Source organism: Leptonotus elevatus, chromosome 17, assembly GCF_054856555.1.
Source record: "Leptonotus elevatus isolate MCC_2025b chromosome 17, RoL_Lele_1.0, whole genome shotgun sequence".
Taxonomy (NCBI): Eukaryota; Metazoa; Chordata; class Actinopteri; order Syngnathiformes; family Syngnathidae; genus Leptonotus; species Leptonotus elevatus.
The window spans coordinates 11225774-11244401 of NC_141255.1; the positions used below are offsets into that span (position 1 = coordinate 11225774).

The 18628-nt window shown below is 37.5% G+C and overlaps 1 protein-coding gene across 2 annotated transcripts; it reads left to right on the plus strand.

Annotated features, from left to right (window-relative positions):
• Positions 1 to 5838: 5838 nt before the first annotated feature.
• LOC147159804 (chloride anion exchanger-like) lies at positions 5839 to 15374 on the plus strand. 2 transcript variants are annotated; one of them, XM_086060291.1, is made up of 21 exons: positions 5839 to 6103; positions 7105 to 7341; positions 7624 to 7763; positions 7842 to 7952; positions 8029 to 8189; positions 8374 to 8538; positions 8618 to 8770; positions 8915 to 8997; positions 10127 to 10274; positions 10362 to 10475; positions 10600 to 10677; positions 10750 to 10845; positions 11042 to 11148; positions 11530 to 11599; positions 11678 to 11770; positions 11853 to 11948; positions 13190 to 13420; positions 13495 to 13549; positions 13967 to 14112; positions 14267 to 14326; positions 15073 to 15374. In XM_086060291.1, exons 2-21 carry the CDS (start codon positions 7133 to 7135, stop codon positions 15097 to 15099), a joined length of 2343 nt encoding a protein of 780 aa, XP_085916417.1. In that variant the 5' UTR covers positions 5839 to 6103; positions 7105 to 7132; the 3' UTR covers positions 15100 to 15374. The 2 variants fall into 2 exon arrangements, with proteins under 2 accessions (XP_085916417.1, XP_085916418.1); XM_086060292.1 differs by having other exon boundaries at positions 7147 to 7341.
• Positions 15375 to 18628: the final 3254 nt, after the last annotated feature.

Consider the following 18628-nt stretch of genomic DNA (forward strand, 5'->3'; position numbering starts at 1 on the left):
TTCTTCAACCGTTCTTTGCAGTTGAGAGGCTGCATCAAAGCCTTCTGTATGCTGTAGCATTAAAAAAAACATAATTAGGTATTTGGGACACTTACAATATTTAAAATAGAACGTAATAATATGTTTACTTCCAATACTTTGGGAGCAGATGAGCTAAAAGCAGCCTCACAAAATGAGTCTGCTCAATTGGCTTATTGTTAGCATTAGCATGATCTAACATTAGCGCGCCATTTAGCTTGAAGGTTGGCATTTTTGTCTCTCAGCTCTCTGCCTTTTTACTCCTTGACGCTTTATCTTAACATCGCTCTTTGTACTTTGAGCCCTTTTTTCCCTCAGTTCATTTTTAATGTTTTATTATCTTTTTTGCTTATGTAGCTGTTATCTTTTTACACAGAAGCCCTGAAAGTCACAGAAAAAGTGTGGGAGTGTGTCCGTTCCATCCAGAAGATCATCTGCGAGGTCAGGGCAACGAGTTGGATTCGATTCAAATTCCATTGCCCAAAATGTGAAGAAGGGTGTCGCCAGGAAAATCCGCAACCGAGAGAAAGTCAAGTGTGAACCACAAGGAAGTAATAATTCATGTTACCATTCACTATCTTGGTATAATTTGCTGTTTTAAAGAGCATCTCGTAAAGGACTACAAAAGGCACCCCATCCATCACATCTCCAAGCTAAAGACACGTCTGCTTAGATGTTTAATGCGGTGGTCTCTGGTGGCCCCAGCAGGACCCCCCCCCCCCCCCCGCGCCCCCCTCCATCATCTCTGCCTCAGGCCAGCTGCAGTTTGAAGTCGCTCATCAAACGCTAATCACTGTGGATTTCGTTAGCTCTTTACAGGGGAAACGTATTTCGTTTATTAGCCCCCCCCCCCCCCCCCCCCTTCCCCACGCTACAATTTGAGTACAGTACAACCGCCGGTTGTTAAAAATGCACATTTGCACTTGTTTACACTAAAAAAATAATGAGAAATGTTTGTAATACACAACTAATCTTTTGGCTCTTAAGCAGTTGAATCTTGGGACTTACTGACACCTAGTGGTTTTGTTCTGTATAGCTTCTGTAGGAGCCATTTGTTGCTAATTTGCTTATGAAATGAACCAAAAATGGTATTTGTATTTTTTTAATCCAAAAGCTACAGACAGCAAACTCATCCCGCTGTGCTGTCCAGCATTTTCTTTACAAAGAATCTCATCACAGCTGGAATTAAGACCAACAATATCATGAATTGATCCAGACTACAAAATAAATAAGAATAATTTTTGAATGTATTGTTTTCCATGAAATTTAGGTTTTGATATAGTTTCGCATTATTATTATTATTATTATTATTATCGTGAACATTGCGTCGGAAACGCTGACAGCTCCCGGAATCAAACGCACCTTTGTGCACTTAAAGAAACGACAGATTTGCGCACAAAGCAGGCAAATTGCTTAACCATGCTCACAATCTGATAAACTTAGCCAAACTAAAGTAATCTATAAGACCGCGACCGCTCTGCAGCCTCATACAGCCAACATTGCAACTTAAGGGCCACAAAAAAAAAAAAATTAATATATAAATAAAAATGTTACTAATAGTATTTGAAGAAAAGAAAATTATATAAATGTACTTCCTTTAATTCATATGTACCCCTTAGTAATTAAAATATGTGAATATTTAAATTGATCAGTGTGACGCAAGTAAATCGCACCGTCCCTTATTGATTTATCCCAGCTGTGGCGCACATGCACACTTTGACCCCGAGGTCAGGCCTGGAAATCTGTAAAAGCGTGCGTGTCAAGATTGTTCCACGCGCCGCTCGGAACAATGTTTACTCTGTTCTGAAACGTGAGCGCTCGCTCGCTCGCTCGCTTGCATTTGCACCCACCGAACGACAACCCGAGCGGCCCACCGGTCGCTCGTCACCCACTTCAACATGCTGGCCTATTTCTCGTACCGTTACCGCCGGCGCAGGAAAATGCACATTATTTGCTATTGCGGTGCGTGCAAACGCTTTTAGCGCTTCCGTTATGTTGGCACAGATGAACGGGGGAGGCATTTATTGGGATTGAACATGAACTGGCTGACCTTTCCAAATCAGTAAGTGACATTTTAAGTGCTACTAATAGTAAAAAACCTTCTGTGGAACTTGCAATCTTAACCCTTGTTATATCTACTAAATATCTCCTTTATCGGGCCAGTAAATGTTATCTTTCTAACTTGTGCAGTATGCCATGTTACTAGTTGCCATTATCTCCACGGTGCTATTTATTGCCCCTTTATTTAGTGGGGGAAACAATCACGTGTCCGTCAAATGAATGGATTCATGTTTGAACTTGTGCAATGCGTAGTCATGACGCTCGAGGTTCTGTTTATTATCGTCTCCTATCTTGTACAGTGTGTTGAAATGGGCTCATCACGCTTTGTGCTGCCCAAGAAGATAACGTTGCACTCTTTATTGCGCAATCCAGTCAACACCACATGCAGGGTTAAATAAAACACAATGAATTAGAAAATGATATTGTTATTGATATAATTAATACTCAACTTTTCACTCTGATTTTCACTTTTCAGTTTGATCGTAGCTCGAAGCTCCTGAATAGTTACAATCAGATCAAGTTTTATTATGATTATAGGATTATTACTATGATCATTAGCAAGTGCTTTGATAGAGCTGCAGCTGTTGTATGCACAGTGTTTCATCTTAACTCATTCACTGCCATTGACGGCTATAGACGTCCAAAATTAATTTTGACTATTTCAATTAGTTTTTAAAAAAAAATTCACTTTTGTTGACAAGAGTATTAAAACTTAGAAAAAAAATATTGTACATTTAGAACAGTTATAAGATTCGTGATTAATCGTGAGTTAACGAGTGAAGTCATGCGATTAATTACCTGGCCTGACACCCCTAATTTTTAATAATCTTTTATATATATATATATATATATATATATATATATATATTTATTTATTTTATTTTTATTTTCATTTTTTTATTTTTTTATTACAAAAAAAATTAGGTGATTAAAAATTTTAAATGGTACTTATTCGCATGACTTCTCTAGTTAACTTATGATTAATCACAAATTTGAAAAGTGGAAAAAAATGTTAAACTAATAGAAATAATTCAAATTAATGTTTTATGTTTATAGCCGTCGATGGCAGTGAATGAGTTAATATGTCACTTCACAAAATAAAATATCTCTGTAACTGGCAAACGTCGCAGGATAAAATTGGTTTCATTGGAAAAGTAAAATGGTGGTTTTGCCAGACCCATTGTTACATCACAATTAAGGTTCCAGCTTTTTGTGGAAAATTCCATTCACACCAATTATGCTCTTAAAACTGTCAAAAACAACCCTTTTTTTTATTATTATTATTATTTATTTATTTTTTTAAGATTTTTTTTTTTTATTAGTAATTTGCATGCAATGAGAATGCAATTAAACAATTGTATTTCCACTCCACCAGTACCGTATTGTGTCCCATTTCATTTTTTCCAAAGTTGCTTTTACAATATAGAGAAATGATTATCACACACTATCGTTTACGTCACAAAACCCTTGATCCACCCAAAATCAATTGCAGCTCTATTGTTGCCCAGTCAATGAATGACTAATGTGAGTGTTTAATAGCCAACTGGTCGCTGACAGTTACTGCATGTTGTTGAGGTCCTCCAAGATGAGTAACAACAAATCTTTATTATTCAAGACATAATAACCATTCGCTTCTCTTCTTTTAGTGTACTGAATATTGTATGTGATGTTTACACGACTGCCTCACTGTTGTCCTCGTATTAAAAAAAAAAAAGAATTGTAACATAAGGCAGAAAATTCTGAATTCAACACATGAATCTGTGTATGAACTTCTTGGGGGGCGGGAGGAAGACATACAGATTATTGTTCTAACTTGCGGAGTTCCTAAAATAAATGCGCGGATGCGGCTCATCTTTCTGTAGTCTCACCTCTTTGTGGTCCAATTGTAAGATAACATTCGGAGTTGACTCTTGGAAGGCTTGCCAGACAGACCCACTTTGTTCTTTCAATTTTAATAATTCTATTAATAATAATCGTGGAAGCAAATATGTGGTGAGCTGGAAATGTTGGCCTTGGCGCAGTCAAGCGGGAGAGGATCGTGCCAGCGTTTTATCAGATATGAGTCACGCCGCTGTCATTTATTGGAGAACAAAAAGCTGGCCCGAACTCCTCCAGCCTCCTACTCGCCTCTTGCTTTTATTTTATGAAGTGAAATCATGAAAAGCGATGTTTGAAATGGCACTACTAGAATGGCGTGTTTTTAGGAATTGAATCAATATATGTATTGGCTGAAACAAATAAATAACTTAACCGCCATTGGTGGGAAAACTTGAAAAAAAAAATTATTACGCAATGGCGCCAACAAACCGATGCAGTTTTGCTTCTGCCACTTACATGACATAAAAATCTGGCCCTTTAAACACACCAACCTGTTTATGTTTGAATGTTGTGTGTGGGCCCCCCCCCCCCCCACCCCCAATTATACACACATGCACAAACAAACGCGCACACACATGAATCACTGGTGTGAACAGTCTTCATTCCAAACATCTCTCTAAGGTCATTCGCACAATTCACTGTGCGTGTTTGCATTCCAGCCTCAAATGCACTGAAACTCATGAACAGCAACCTCCCACACGCACTGATTACAACATTATCATCCAATGCAATACAACTCGATTTCATACGTTTGGGCACATTTTGAAATAGTATATGTTATATAAAGGGATTTACTGTGTGTTTAAATGAGAGAAATGGAGTCCCACAAGGCTCCGTCCTCAGTCCATTGTTTACTTCACAATTGGTGACACCCAGTTTCACCGAGTGTCACAAAACTGGATAGGCGTAACCATCACAACAGGAACCATACCCGAAATTGAGCGTGAAGTCGTCCATTTTGGTTTGAAACAGCCATTTTGGCCACATTCTTTGACTCCTACACTAAATTGCTGTGATTTTTATTTATTTTTTTACTTACACCATCCAATATCAACGTTTAAGTCATTCACTGCCATTGACGGCTATAGATGTCAAAAATTGAATTTGAACTATTAGTTTCAATTTTTTTTCCACTTTTGTTAAGAGTATGAAAACCTAGAGAAAATAATATTGTACATTTAGAACAGATATAAAATGTGTGATTAATCTTGAGTTTACTAGTGAAGTCATGTGATTAATTAAAATTAAAATTTGTAATCGCCTGATGCTCCTAATTTAAAAAAAAGAAGAAAAGATTATAAAACATTAGAGGTGTCAAACGATTAATTTTAAAAAAATGTAATTAATCGATTAATCACAAATTTGATATCTGTTATAAATGCACAATAAAAAATTCTAGATTTTCATACTCTTGTTAACAAAAGTGCAAAAAAATGTGAAACTAATATAGTTCAAATGCATTTTTGACGTCTATAGCCGTCAATGGCAGTGAATGATCGGTTTGACTATTTCAGATGTTGCAGTGTAGTTGTAGTTTAAAAAAATGTTGCATTATTTTATACTCACAAGAGTGTCATAATAGACAACCACCACGCTTCAATACTATAAACCCACTATCAATCAAAATGATTATCTTTGGTAAGGCCATAAGCTCCGCCCTGGAATGTCATTTACCTTTCCACCATATGATGTGATCATCATGCAATAATGTATCTGCCATCCGATCAATGTTTTGGAGGCCCTTTCTGCAGCATTTCCATGTCGTAAATCTCCTAAAATATCCAAACACAGTGCTGTTGTTGACCTTTGGCAGCATTCCGCCCCCCCCCCCCACCCCGCTTAAAAAGCTCCTTGATTTCCACCTCCTAACAATGGCCTGTCCTGTCCCGTCCCTCCTCCAGGGGCGGAAAATCCGCCACTGCTGAAAACTTTCGAAGACAGATATCAGTGAGAACAATGGTCAAGGATAAGGCAGGCATCCAAACTCAAGGGATCCCATCGTCATTACTGTTAATAATTACAGTCGAGAGTTGCGACTGCTGCGTAATTTATTGATGGCTGAACAGTCGGCCATCGCAGTTGCGCTCCAAATGCTGGAGGAGGAGGAAAGGCCAGGGGAAAGTTCGGATTTGTAGCACTCAATCAGGTAGGTGACCTCACAATAAGATTCGACGGGAGTTATTACAAAATTGGATGATCATTTCAGCTATAATAAACTGTCATAGTTTAAAAATAAAAAAAAAATAAAAATAAAAAGCTCTAAATCAGTCAATCAATTTTTTTATTTTTTTTTTATTTATTTTTTTTTTATTATTATATGAGATTAATCATTTTTGTCATCATATATTTTTTGCTTTGGTTGATGCTATGGCACCTGAAAAAAAAATATATATATATATAAAATATATAAATATTTCTGAATAAATCCTTCATAATTTTTAAAGTAAAAAAGAATAATAATAATACTATGCATGTCAATTTAATTTCACAGTAATTGAGTTACATATCAATGATTAAACAAACAAACTTATATTTCGGGTCAAATGTTTTTTAAATAGAAAGAAAGAAAGAAAGAAATATATTGTCTTTTTTTTATAGTATGAGTTACAGTATTGAATATTTATACTTGTGAATCTGTTTGCGTACGAGCTAGCTGCATTAGCTGCAATGCTAACTGGTCAAGACAATTGTAGCTTTACAGTATAAGGAAAGGAAAACCATAAAGTCTTTTTCTGATATGAGTGACAAGATTGCTTGTGTTGGTTGCTACGCTAACTGGTCAAAGACAAAACTTCCCTTACAAAACAATACAAGAAAAAGAAAAAAACATTGCTGTGAATGTTGATATTTTGATATGGCTAACAGTGTTGCATTTGTTTTATAGGAACCAGCACAAAACTGATTAAAAGATTATTTAGGAATGACTCATACTGGCAGCTACTGTTACATTTTGTCATGAGAACAGATATAATATCATAATATCATTTCTGGAGTGAGCCACTAAACTACAGTTGCTTTCTATTGTAGGTTTCAAGGAAGCGATTCATTTGAAAGCAACACTCGCTGCCATTGCTCTCTATTTATCAAATGTGACAAGTGATCTTGCGCGTTCCCGACTCTGGACCTTTGTTGTTTGCGGCGTCAAAGGTGATCTCACGCTTCCTAATGTGCTTAAATGGATGTGAGCAGCAGCAGGAGCAGCAGCAGCAGCAGCAGCGGCGGCAGCGGGTCCTCGGAGGTAGCACAAGCGGCCGCCATGCAAGCCGGGGCCAACCAGTACGCGGTGGCACGCTCCTTGTACTCGGAGGAGTCGTTCGCCGAGCAGCACCAGAAGGTCTACAGGCACCGCAAGACCGCGCTGGACCACGTCAAGCAATACTTCACGTGAGTCAACGTGCGCGCTTCACTACACTTTGAAACTTTGTTAAGATAAGGTGCTCAAGTGTTATCTCCTTTTCGGGAAGAGAATTGCTATATGTTGTCAATTTGCCAAAAACATTCAGGGGAATAAAAATAAAGTTCCTGTTGCTGTTTTTAAAGCTTTTTTTTTGTTTCGTTCTAGTGTGTTGGCGATGCTTTATGGTGCTTCTTCACCAATAATTAAAACATTTTAGTATCTTTTCACATGAATCAGATCTTTTTGTCACCGTTTATCATCCATTGAAGGTGTGACGCCAGACGTGCCAAAAATGCCGTTTTGTCCCTCCTGCCGATCGTCGGCTGGGTTAAGGTCTACCGGGTCAAAGAGTGGTTGCTGAGTGATATCGTGTCGGGAGTCAGTACTGGACTTGTCGCCGTGCTGCAAGGTTTGTTTTCCAAGGTTTGACTATTTTTGTTTGATAATGTGTCCGTTTTGATGAAATCCTATTACCGTTATATTTCAGGTTTGGCCTACTGTCTCCTGGCTTCTCTTCCACCTTGGTATGGCCTCTTCTCTGCTTTCTTCCCTGTTGTCATCTACTTTTTCCTCGGAACCTCCAGACACATCTCAGTGGGTAAGGCCCTCCCCCTTTTCCCGACCACGTTTCCCTATCCGTCTCATGTTACGATCCTCCTCCGCCTGTTCTGAAGGTCCGTTCCCGGTGCTGTGTCTGATGATCGGCTCGGTGGTCACCAGGCTGGTCCCGGACGAAGGCCCGCCCGCTAACGTCACGGGTTTCGAAGGTCTTTCCCAGGACGAGCAGAGAGTGCTGGTGGCGTCCTCTGTTACGTTCCTTGTGGGAATCATGCAGGTGAAGCTGTCTCGCTATTAAATTTGAATGTAAATGTAAATATTAAAATATTCGATGTATTGTATTTTTTATGTTTTTTTTTTATATGAATCATTTTAATGTAATTTTTCAAAAATATTTTGTATGTCAATAGCAATATTTCAAATCTGAATGGAAATTGCTTGGGTTTGTGTTTTTCTCGCAGCTGGCGATGGGCATCCTGCAGGTGGGCTTCGTGGTCATGTACCTGTCAGACACGCTGGTGTCCGGCTTCACCACCGCGGCCGCCATTCACATCCTGGTGTCCCAGCTCAAGTTTGTGCTGGGCCTGCAAGTCCCTGGAATTAGTGGACCGCTCTCCGTTATATACGTAAGCCATGAAAAAAAAAAAAGGCTTTTAATTTGTGTTGCACAGTTTGTGATTCTTGTTTTGTTTTTTTTCTTGACAGACTTTAGAGGTCATCTTCAACAAGATCCAGTCCACCAACGTTTGCGACGTGGTCATCTCCTTGGTGATCATGGTGGTGGTTTTCATCGTCAAGGAGCTCAATGACCGGTTCAAAGCCAAGCTTCCCGTTCCCATCCCCATAGAGGTTATCATGGTGAGGGGCTCGTCTCAATATGCTTCATCCAACGCATTTTGGTCATTACAAACACTAATCGACATTGTGAATTAATTTATGGTGTTATTATGTCTCATTTCAAAACGAAGTGGCTATAAACCATTTCATAAATGTGTTCCCCAGACTGTCATTGCATGTGGTGTTTCTTACGCCTTTGACTTCAGAACCAAGTATGGCATCGACGTCGTCGGTCATATTCCAAAGGGGTACGATTTTTTTGCACAGTACTTGACTTCAGTCGCCCGGTCTGCAAGCAGAAATCTTTGAAAGGATACAAATTAACTCATTGATGTATTATATATAAAACTGAGGGATGTACGGCATGACTTCAATAGTTAACTCGGGATTAATAGCAAATTTTATACCTGTTCTAAATGTACAATAAAATATTTTATTAGTTTTCATACTCTTAACGTAAAAGTTGGGGGAAAAAAATGTTAGACATATTTTTTAGTCATTGATGCAGTAATTTCATAAAAATTCATAAAATTGAGTTAAAATTAAAAAGATGTACTTAGTAACTTGTGAAATTCTGCACATTTTTAAAATTGGAAAATACAACTTGCCCCCAGTCTCCACAAATATATGCATTACTCATTTACTGCCATTGACGGCAATAGACGTCAAAAATTAATTGGAACTATTTCTATTAGTATAAAAATGTTTTCCACTTTTATTAACAAGAGTATGAAAACCTAGATTTTTTTAATTGTACATTCAGAACAGATATCAAATTTGTAATTAATCGTTAGTGAACTAGTGAAGTCATGTGATTAATTACAATTTTTAAAATATTATTGCCTGACGCCCCTAATTAAAAAAAATATATATTAAAAATAAGGGGCCTCAGACGATTTAAATTGTATTTTTAATTAACCTCATGACTTCAATAGTTGACTCACGATTAATCACAAATTGTATGTTATAAATGTACAATAAAAACATTTATATGTTTTCATAAAAAATGAAATTAAATGAAAAAAAATTTAAACTAAGAGAAATAGTTCCAATGAATTTTTGACGTCTATAGTCGTCAATGGCAGTGAATGAGTTAAATTTATTACTACTCAATTTCGGCGTGGATGTGGCTGCTGTGTTGCGACAAGTAAGGGGTGGTCATTAATCACGCTTTTTTTTTTTAATGCTGGCGCTAAAGGAACTTTATATTAACTTAAAATGAACGCACTCATTTTGACACCCCTAATAAAAATAAATACATGTAAACCAGATGGAATGCAAATCGGAAAGTACTCTTTTCCTGACATTGAACTAATTTCAGCTTCGTTTTTTTAAATATTTTGATATACTGTTCATCCTGTTCATGTTCCTACTCAGGTACGAGCCTCCGATTGCCCCCAACCTGCGCATCTTCCAGGACACGGCCATGGAGGCGTTCCCAATGGCCATCGTGGGTTTTGCTGTGGCCTTCTCTGTGGCTAAAGTCTACTCTGTCAAGCACGACTACACCATAGATGGAAACCAGGTGCGTAGAACGAACAATGCAAATTATTTTATTTATTTTTTTAATGGCATGAAGTTAGGCAAGATCCCGTCTTTGATTTACTTCTAGGAGCTGATTGCTTTTGGAGTCAGCAATATTTTCGGTGCATCCTTCAAGTCTTTTGCAGCCAGCACGGCTCTATCCAGGAGTGCAGTGCAGGAAAGTACTGGTGGAAAAACTCAGGTAACCCCCAAATCTTTATTGATTCTCATAAAACAGTAACCATGTCATAAAAATCTGCCCAAGTCTCACACAGCATTACATACACATATATCAACCTCACTACATTCTCTTCGCACCTCTTCAGATTGCCGGTTTGCTCTCAGCAATCATCGTGATGATCGTCACCTTGGCCATCGGATTTCTCCTGGACCCCCTCCCGAAGGTGGGCTCGCTCTCATCTCTTTTTTTTTTTACTCGTGTGTTTACAACCTGCGCTGACCCGTGTTCCCGACAGTCCGTGCTGGGCGCCGTGGTCATCGTCAACCTGAAAGGAATGCTCATGCAGTTTCGAGAGATCCCGTACCTGTGGAGGCGGGACAAGCCAGACTGTGTGAGTGGGTTGGTGTACGGATGGCGTGTCAGCTGGAATGAAATCAGATAGAATTTTATTTTTATTTTTTTTTGTTATTATTTATATTATTTATTTTTTTATTATTATTATTATTATTATTATTAAAAAAAATAATATTTTTTTTTATTATATATATATATATATATATATATATATATATATTTTTTTTTTACAGGTGGTGTGGTTGGGCACGTGTCTCGCAGCCGTCTTACTGGGGTTGGATCTTGGTCTGGCCGCAGGTCTCGGTGTGGAACTACTCAGTGTCGTTCTCAGAGCTCAGTTGTAAGTACCTGATCGTTTAAAGGTGCATTGTGCCGTTTGAAAAAGGTGCCAAGATGAGTACGAAGAGCCCTGGCGGCTTTTATCTTCCCTTTATAGTAGAGTGTGCGGACCCTGCACACATCACAGTTTTGGGGAGTGGAGGACAAAGTGTTAAAAAAAAAAGTATTACGTGTTTTGGGGTTTGAATGAGTTAGTGGGGCCATTATATTACTAATGGTAGTCACTTCTTGCTTCAGGTACAGTTGATATTCGTAACTGTAAACTCCTTTTTTAATTTTTTTTTTTATTTTTATTTTACTGTTGCAATAAAATGGCACTTAAGGATTGAGATCTTGTTTTTACAGAAATGATACGTCATATATTTCCTCTACTGTATTTCAGCCCCCGCTGCAGTGTGCTGGCCAACATCCACGGCACTGATATCTACAAGGACAGAAAGGACTACGTTGATGTGAGTTGCGCGTGGCACAATGACCTTTCTGTAACGGTGACGAACTACGTCAAACCCGTGTGCGTATTTCTTCTCCAGATATATGAGCCAGAAGGGGTGAAAATCTTCCGAATCCCGTCGCCAATCTTCTTCGCCAATATCGAGTTTTTCAGAAGCAAACTGGTGGAAGCTGTAAGTGCCCCCAACCCGCCCCCCTCCCTAATTACACACAATTGCCCAACTAGATCGAAATATCTTTTTATGGTATTTTCAGGTTGGCTTTAATCCACTGAGGGTGCTCAGGAAGCGAAATAAGGCGCTGAGATTGATCCGGAAACTTCTAAAGAAAGGTTGTCTCCAGTGGACATCAGTAAGTGAGAACCTGCTCTCATATAAAAGCGTGCCGTAAACGAATCCGGCATCACGTTTCCAACAGGCCAAGTTATCTCGCGCCTGCTTTGAGGTAGCAGTAATTTCAACATTCAATAAATTTTCGTATACAATATTGTTGGAATGTATTAAATCATACAAATAGAAACAGTAAAAGTCTTGCAATTAACTTAAGTAATTTACTGGCAAACTTTAATCTCAGATGCAAGTTATTTGTGTTTCATTGTTGTTGCTATTATTTATTTATATTTTTATTATTGTCATCATTAACGTCATATTATTTGACTTGTTTTTCAATTTTGCCACACTGTGCTGATAAAGGGCATCATTTTGTACATAATTCAAAAAGTCAAAAAATGCAATGTTTTTGTTTATTATTATTAACTCATTCACTGCCATTGACGTCAAAAATTCAATATTAATACTATTTATATTAGTTTCAAAAAATGTTCCACTCTTATTAACAAGAGTATGAAAACCTAAAAAAGGTTGTTATTGTACATTTAGAACAGATATAAAATGTATGATTAATCGTGAGTTAACTAGTGAAGTCATGCGATTAATTACAATTTAAAAATGTAATCGTCTGATGCCTTTAATTTTTAATAATATTTTATTTTATTTTTAATCAGGGGCATCAGGCAATACATTTTTTTAATTGTAATTAATCGCATGACTTCGCGAGTTAACTCACGATTAATCGCAAATTTTATATTTGTTCTAAACGTAATTTTAAAAAAGTTCTAGGTTTTCATAACACAAATGTGAAACAAATAGAAATAGTTAAATTTTTGACGTCTATAGCCGTCAACGGCAGTGAATGAGTTAATTATTTATTTTATTTTCAAAAAGTTTGTATGTGGCTAAGCTTTATATTGCACACTGTATGTACCGTGTGGTCATAAATACTACATCATAAATGTTTACTCCAACGAAGATTAGATCATAATGAGCCAGACTCAGCACTCGTGTGTGCAATTCAGGTTTGTGACAGATGATAATTTATTGTTAGCTCTGTTCAGAGTTGCCGACATACGTGACTATTATCATAATTAGTCATTGAATGTCAACACGCCACACGTTATGTATGTTTGCTTATCCTTGTGCTAATCCACGCTGTCATTGAAAAGTCAACATTACGTAGAAGCAACATACTGTTGTGGCTGCCAGTGGAAAGGGAAAACATGTGGGGAAGTGTTGAGCGGATATTTCCCGTTCCAGAACGGCTTCCTGAACACAGCATGCGGCCCCATCAAGGAGTCGGCGGAGCTGGAACGCAACGCGGAGGAACTGGACCTGCCCACCGACTTCAAGGACCTGCCCGCCCGGGTGGACTGGAACGCCGAGCTTCCCGCCAACATCATTGTTCCCCGGGTGGACCTGCACAGTCTGGTGCTGGACTTTGCGGCCGTCTCCTTCCTGGACGTGTCCGCTCTCAAGGGTCTCAAGGCGGTCAGTTCGTATTCAGATACGCTTTCAGACTTTGACGCTGAAGTCTCACCAAACTATGCCGTCGTCCATTGCAGGCTCTCAAAGAGTTTGTCCGCGTTGAAGTGGATGTCTACATTGTTGCCTGTGATCGTAAGTGTCAAATTCTGGATTTTTTTTTTTTTTTTTTTACTCTTCCACTGTTTGCAGTAAGTACAAAATAGCTTACATGCCATTGAATGTCGTTGTATTTGATGACTTTTTGCTCAAATGACCCCCAATACACAAAAAATGACATGCTCTAAATTTTATGTAGAACTGTCCGTGTTTTCAACACGTGTCCAGTTTCTCACAGAAACGTCCACTTTGGGGTCTTTAAAGGGTCATGAGGGAATTTCGAAAGAGAAAAATATTGATGAAGATCTGCAAAATCTGCATCTGTAAAAAGTTTTAACAGCAAAAATAATAATAATAATAATAATAATAAAATTGGGAGCATTTATTACATCAGTTGAAATATTTTTTTTTTTCTTTTTGGTGTTCCTCCGTTGTTGTTTGTTGTGCGTGTAGCGTACATCCTGGATAAATTGCACCAGTGCAGCTTCTTCGATGATGAACTGCAGCCGTCCATGTTCTTCCTGACGCTGCACGACGCCGTGCTGCACATCCTGGACAAACATCCCGAATGCTCCAAAAACAAGTCCAGCTACGACAAGGTTAGCCTACGAGGAAGGGATTTTTCAAGAGTGGTTATATTGCATAAAGTTGTATTTCACTTCACTTCACAAGTGCCATATATATATAATTTTTTTATTATTATTATTATTTTTATATATTGATATTATAATATATGTATTGTTTCTTTTGAAGATTCTAACAACGGTCACGGTCCACCATCCTGCAGGAGGTCTCAGGAGCAGAGATAGGAATGTATGTATTACATTGCACACACTCGTGTCACGTTATGTGTAAGAAGACTCCTTTTTATCCTTATTTCAAGCCTAACTTAAGATTTATGTAATTTTTTTTACATGACAAATTCCCATTTACTTTTTTTTTCTTTTTTTAGATAATTTTAACACAAACATACCAAATAAACCTTATATGATACATATTCATCAGCCTAATAAAGCTTATATATATTTGAAATGTATAATCTTCAGTTTTATATATTTTGTATTAATAAAGTAGAATTACTCTAAATTAATAATAATAAGAGTATTTATTTAAAATACGTAAAGTATATTGTTTAAATTGCATGATAATCAGGTTACCTATACACGATAAATATACTGCTATGTGAAAAACACTTTTTTTTTCTTTTTTTTCTTTTTTTTTATGTTTTGGGGATAAAACTGAATGCAGAAATCCCCCCCCCCCCCCCCAATTTTTTTTTAAGTCATACTTTATTAATACTAAATACATAAACCTGAGGAATATGCATTTCAAATAAATTGGCTTTGTAGGTCTAATGAATATGTATCATATACGTTTTATTTGGTATAGGTTGTGTTAAAATGATCTAAAAAAAAATAAATACATGGGAATTTGTTATGTAACAAATGACATCAATCTTAAATTAGGCTTGAAATATTTCTGTGAGTGTATCAATGCTTGATGTACATTTTGATACGCATTGTACTTCAAAAATTACACACAAACAATTTTGTCCACAGGTGCCGGATCCAGAAACCAAGTTCTAACTTCTGAGTGATTTTATTATTTTTTTTAATCTCCAACACCAAAGGACAAGTTATTTTTTATTTCCAGATCAGCTCATGAGAGCACAGTGCACTTATACTGTATGCAATGCTTTGAACTTTGACTTGACAATCGATATGTAAGCCTTATAAATGTATGCAAACAGGTAATTTGGTGTTTTCATATTGTACATATTGTGGACGCGTTGCAATGGATTTTTATATACTTTATAGTTCTATATTTTCAGGATGATGAAAATAAATTACGTTTTTTGGCACACCTTGTTTTGAAATGGTCATGTTTTAGGGCTCACGCAAGCATCTCGCACCCTAAAATCATCTGTGACCTGAAACACACGATAAGTAGAGATAAATATGGATGCATGGATGTCAAATAAATATATAATAAAGGAGTAAAAACTAATAAGTAAAAAATATTATAAGCCTATAAACTTTAAACAATGACAGATAAATGGCGCCCTCTGCTGGACAACACTCAAACTCACAAAAGGCAGCAAGTAGAACCAGAGCAGAGTAATAAAAATACGTCAAAATTAAGCAACAACAAAAATGACCAGCACATTGCCAAATAAATATGTTCATGTGCGCATGTTTCCAGGGTAGAAGAGGATCCAAATGAACGAAAATGCTACAAATTTAACCGAGTACACGCACGTGGCACACGATACGTTTGTTGTTGTTGCAGGACTAAATTTGGAAAAGGAACAATTCTACACATCCCAAAAAAAAAAAGATCAAGCAACACAAATGAGTTTGTCTGTACAAAAATCTTTCTGGGGGTTGCATGTAAATCGTGAACAACAGGGTAGTGAGCTTTGTGGCACACCTTGGTTGATTGAGAAGCGATGGATGACAATTGAGTGTTTTGTGTTGCAAAGTTTTTAATTGTAATGTGGACAGTGAAAGGTTCATGTTGAAAAGAGAGAGGCTGAAATGGATGTGAGTGGACAGTGGAATTTGTTGTCACTAAAATACATACGATGTGTACTGTATTGAATAATAATAATAATAAAGTCCCACACCTTAGCTTTTGTCACTCGGCGTTGCCGCCGCGCCTGGTTAATTTCACGTTCTCCACAATGCACTCTCTTAGCACTTCCGGTAGCATGATCAAATAAAAGTATTTGAGTTAACAAACATTACAGTAGGAGGAGAAGGTGATACGATCAGTCAGGTGTGTGAGTACAGTAGGTGGCGGTATGCACCGGAACATTGTTTGTAAACCGCAAGCGTTTTTGCCACTCTTCCTTGCAAAATGCAGCCAATTGACCCCTATGCTTCAGAGAGAAGGTTTTTTTTGTTTTTGTTTTTTTGTTGCTGGTATGCAGTGTTGACTTTTCACCAAACATGTTAAAGGAACTTCCAAATAGCTTCAGGCTTGTCCAGGTACTCTCTGGCAAAGTTGAGATGGGCAGCTTTGATCTTTTTTTTTTTTTTGGTGAGCAGATGCTTCTACCTAGCAAGCCTTCCATGAAAGCCTTGTCGATTGAATTTTCTTCTGATTGTTAAAGCATGCACACGTGTCCCAGATGCTGCAAATCTCTTGATGTGATGTTCGAGTTGGCATTTTACCTGAATTATCATATCATCTACAAGAATTGACCAAAAACTAATTTTAATTAAGTTTTGACTACACAATTGATTAAAAAAAAAAAAAGGCCTAATTGCTGAAGAGGTTCACAAACCTTTGAGCAGCACTGTATACAGGACAAAAAAATAGTTTGTTTGTTTTTAATTTACAGGGGACTCGGCTGACTGTGCTCTAAAGCGAACTCTTAGAACATGAATGAATGACAATGATGAAATATACAGGTGCTCGTCGAAAAATGTGAATATCCTCAAAAAGTTAAATAATTTCCGTAATTCCATTCAAGAAGTCAAACTTTCATAGATTATAGCGTCAGGGCTCACAATTTAAGTGATTTCAAGTATGTATTGTTTATTATTTCGTATATCATTACCTTATTTGGGCTTCCAGCTCATTAGGAAAACAGGATGTGAAAAAAAATTTGAATAATGTGAAGAAATCACCACGCATACTGAATCTATAATCTATGAACGTTTGACTTTTTGAATGAAATTATTTAAATTATTCAACTTTTCAAGGATATTCAAATTTTTTGACGAGCACCTGTAAATAGTCAAATAGGCTGTCTCCACACAATGTGGCACAATGGCATTGAGCTGTTCTTAAATTACAGGATAAATGTTCTGCTTATTATTTATTGTTTTATATTCATGTATACAGTTAAGCAGGAAAGGTTCCTGTTTGAGAGATATTTATTTTGATGAGGAATAAGCGGTTCAGAAAATGGATAGTTTTTATTCGAGTAAATTTCTGGATATTAACTTTTTCCATGTGTTTATATCATTCCAAAATATGCATCTTATTCAACGCAGGTGTAGATAGTCAAAAAATTGTTTCACCTACAAAAAAGATAATAAGCTAAAAAAAATCACGCCAACAAGGTGAAGGCAATCAGGTCGGCCGTCCTTGTCGATGAGGTGTCCGTTTATTTATATTTCAGGGAGTTGGCAACCTTAGGTGCAACAGATTGCCGTGTTTGCAATGTGTTACCAGTGACTTTAGTCTCGGTAACACCATTTTAAGTGCAATATAAGACACATTCCCTTCGTTTAAACAGGGAGAGTGGATTATAAAGTAGCATAGGTCCACAACAAGAAAAGCGAGCGTGCCAAGCCAACAGCTGTCAAAGGTAGCTAGGCACGCGATGCTAATGCTAACAGTTAGCTACTAGCCACCAACACCCGGGATATGTACCGTATCGTGCAATGACGGCGTAATTAATTTACGGTTTCTTCGCGCCCTAAATTCGTAATTTAATATATACCTTCGCGGTGGCATTATGATAATGGTGGTAGAAAATATGTCATTTCAATAAAAACGTTGATAATGCAAACCAAAATGTCAAAGGGAAGTAGTCAAGCTGGCGTTCATGCCACCATGCTGGCAGACTTCAAAGTAAAACCCGCCAAGGCTGTTGCATTGGTGTCAAAGTATTATTTGGTCAGCTTTATTTATTATTTTAATTTAGCCTTAGCGTAGCGTCTTTTAAGTTCCAAGTAGATCTTCCCAAATAGCTTCGAAAATAAACGTGCACAAAATCAAAACCTGATTGTGTACTGTGTGTGTGTTTTATCCATTTATATTAACCTACAAGCCAGGGGTGACCAAGTTCAGTCCGCAAAAGCCGCTCTATAGCCTGTTATCCATGTTTCTCTCCACTAACACACCTGATTCATGATCAGGATTATCAGGCTTCTGCAAAGCTTGCTGACGAGCTGATCATTATTCAGATGCGGTGAAGGAGGGAGACGTGGAAAACAGGCTGGATTATGGCTCTAGAGGACCGGACTTGGCCACCCCTGCTCTAAACTGAACAAATAACTCACAAAATTGTAAAAAGGGTACAATCTTCGTTTGACTGATTCGACGAGGTTCTTTTCTGTTATCCTGATAAAATTATCAAAAAAAATAGTTGTGGTGCAC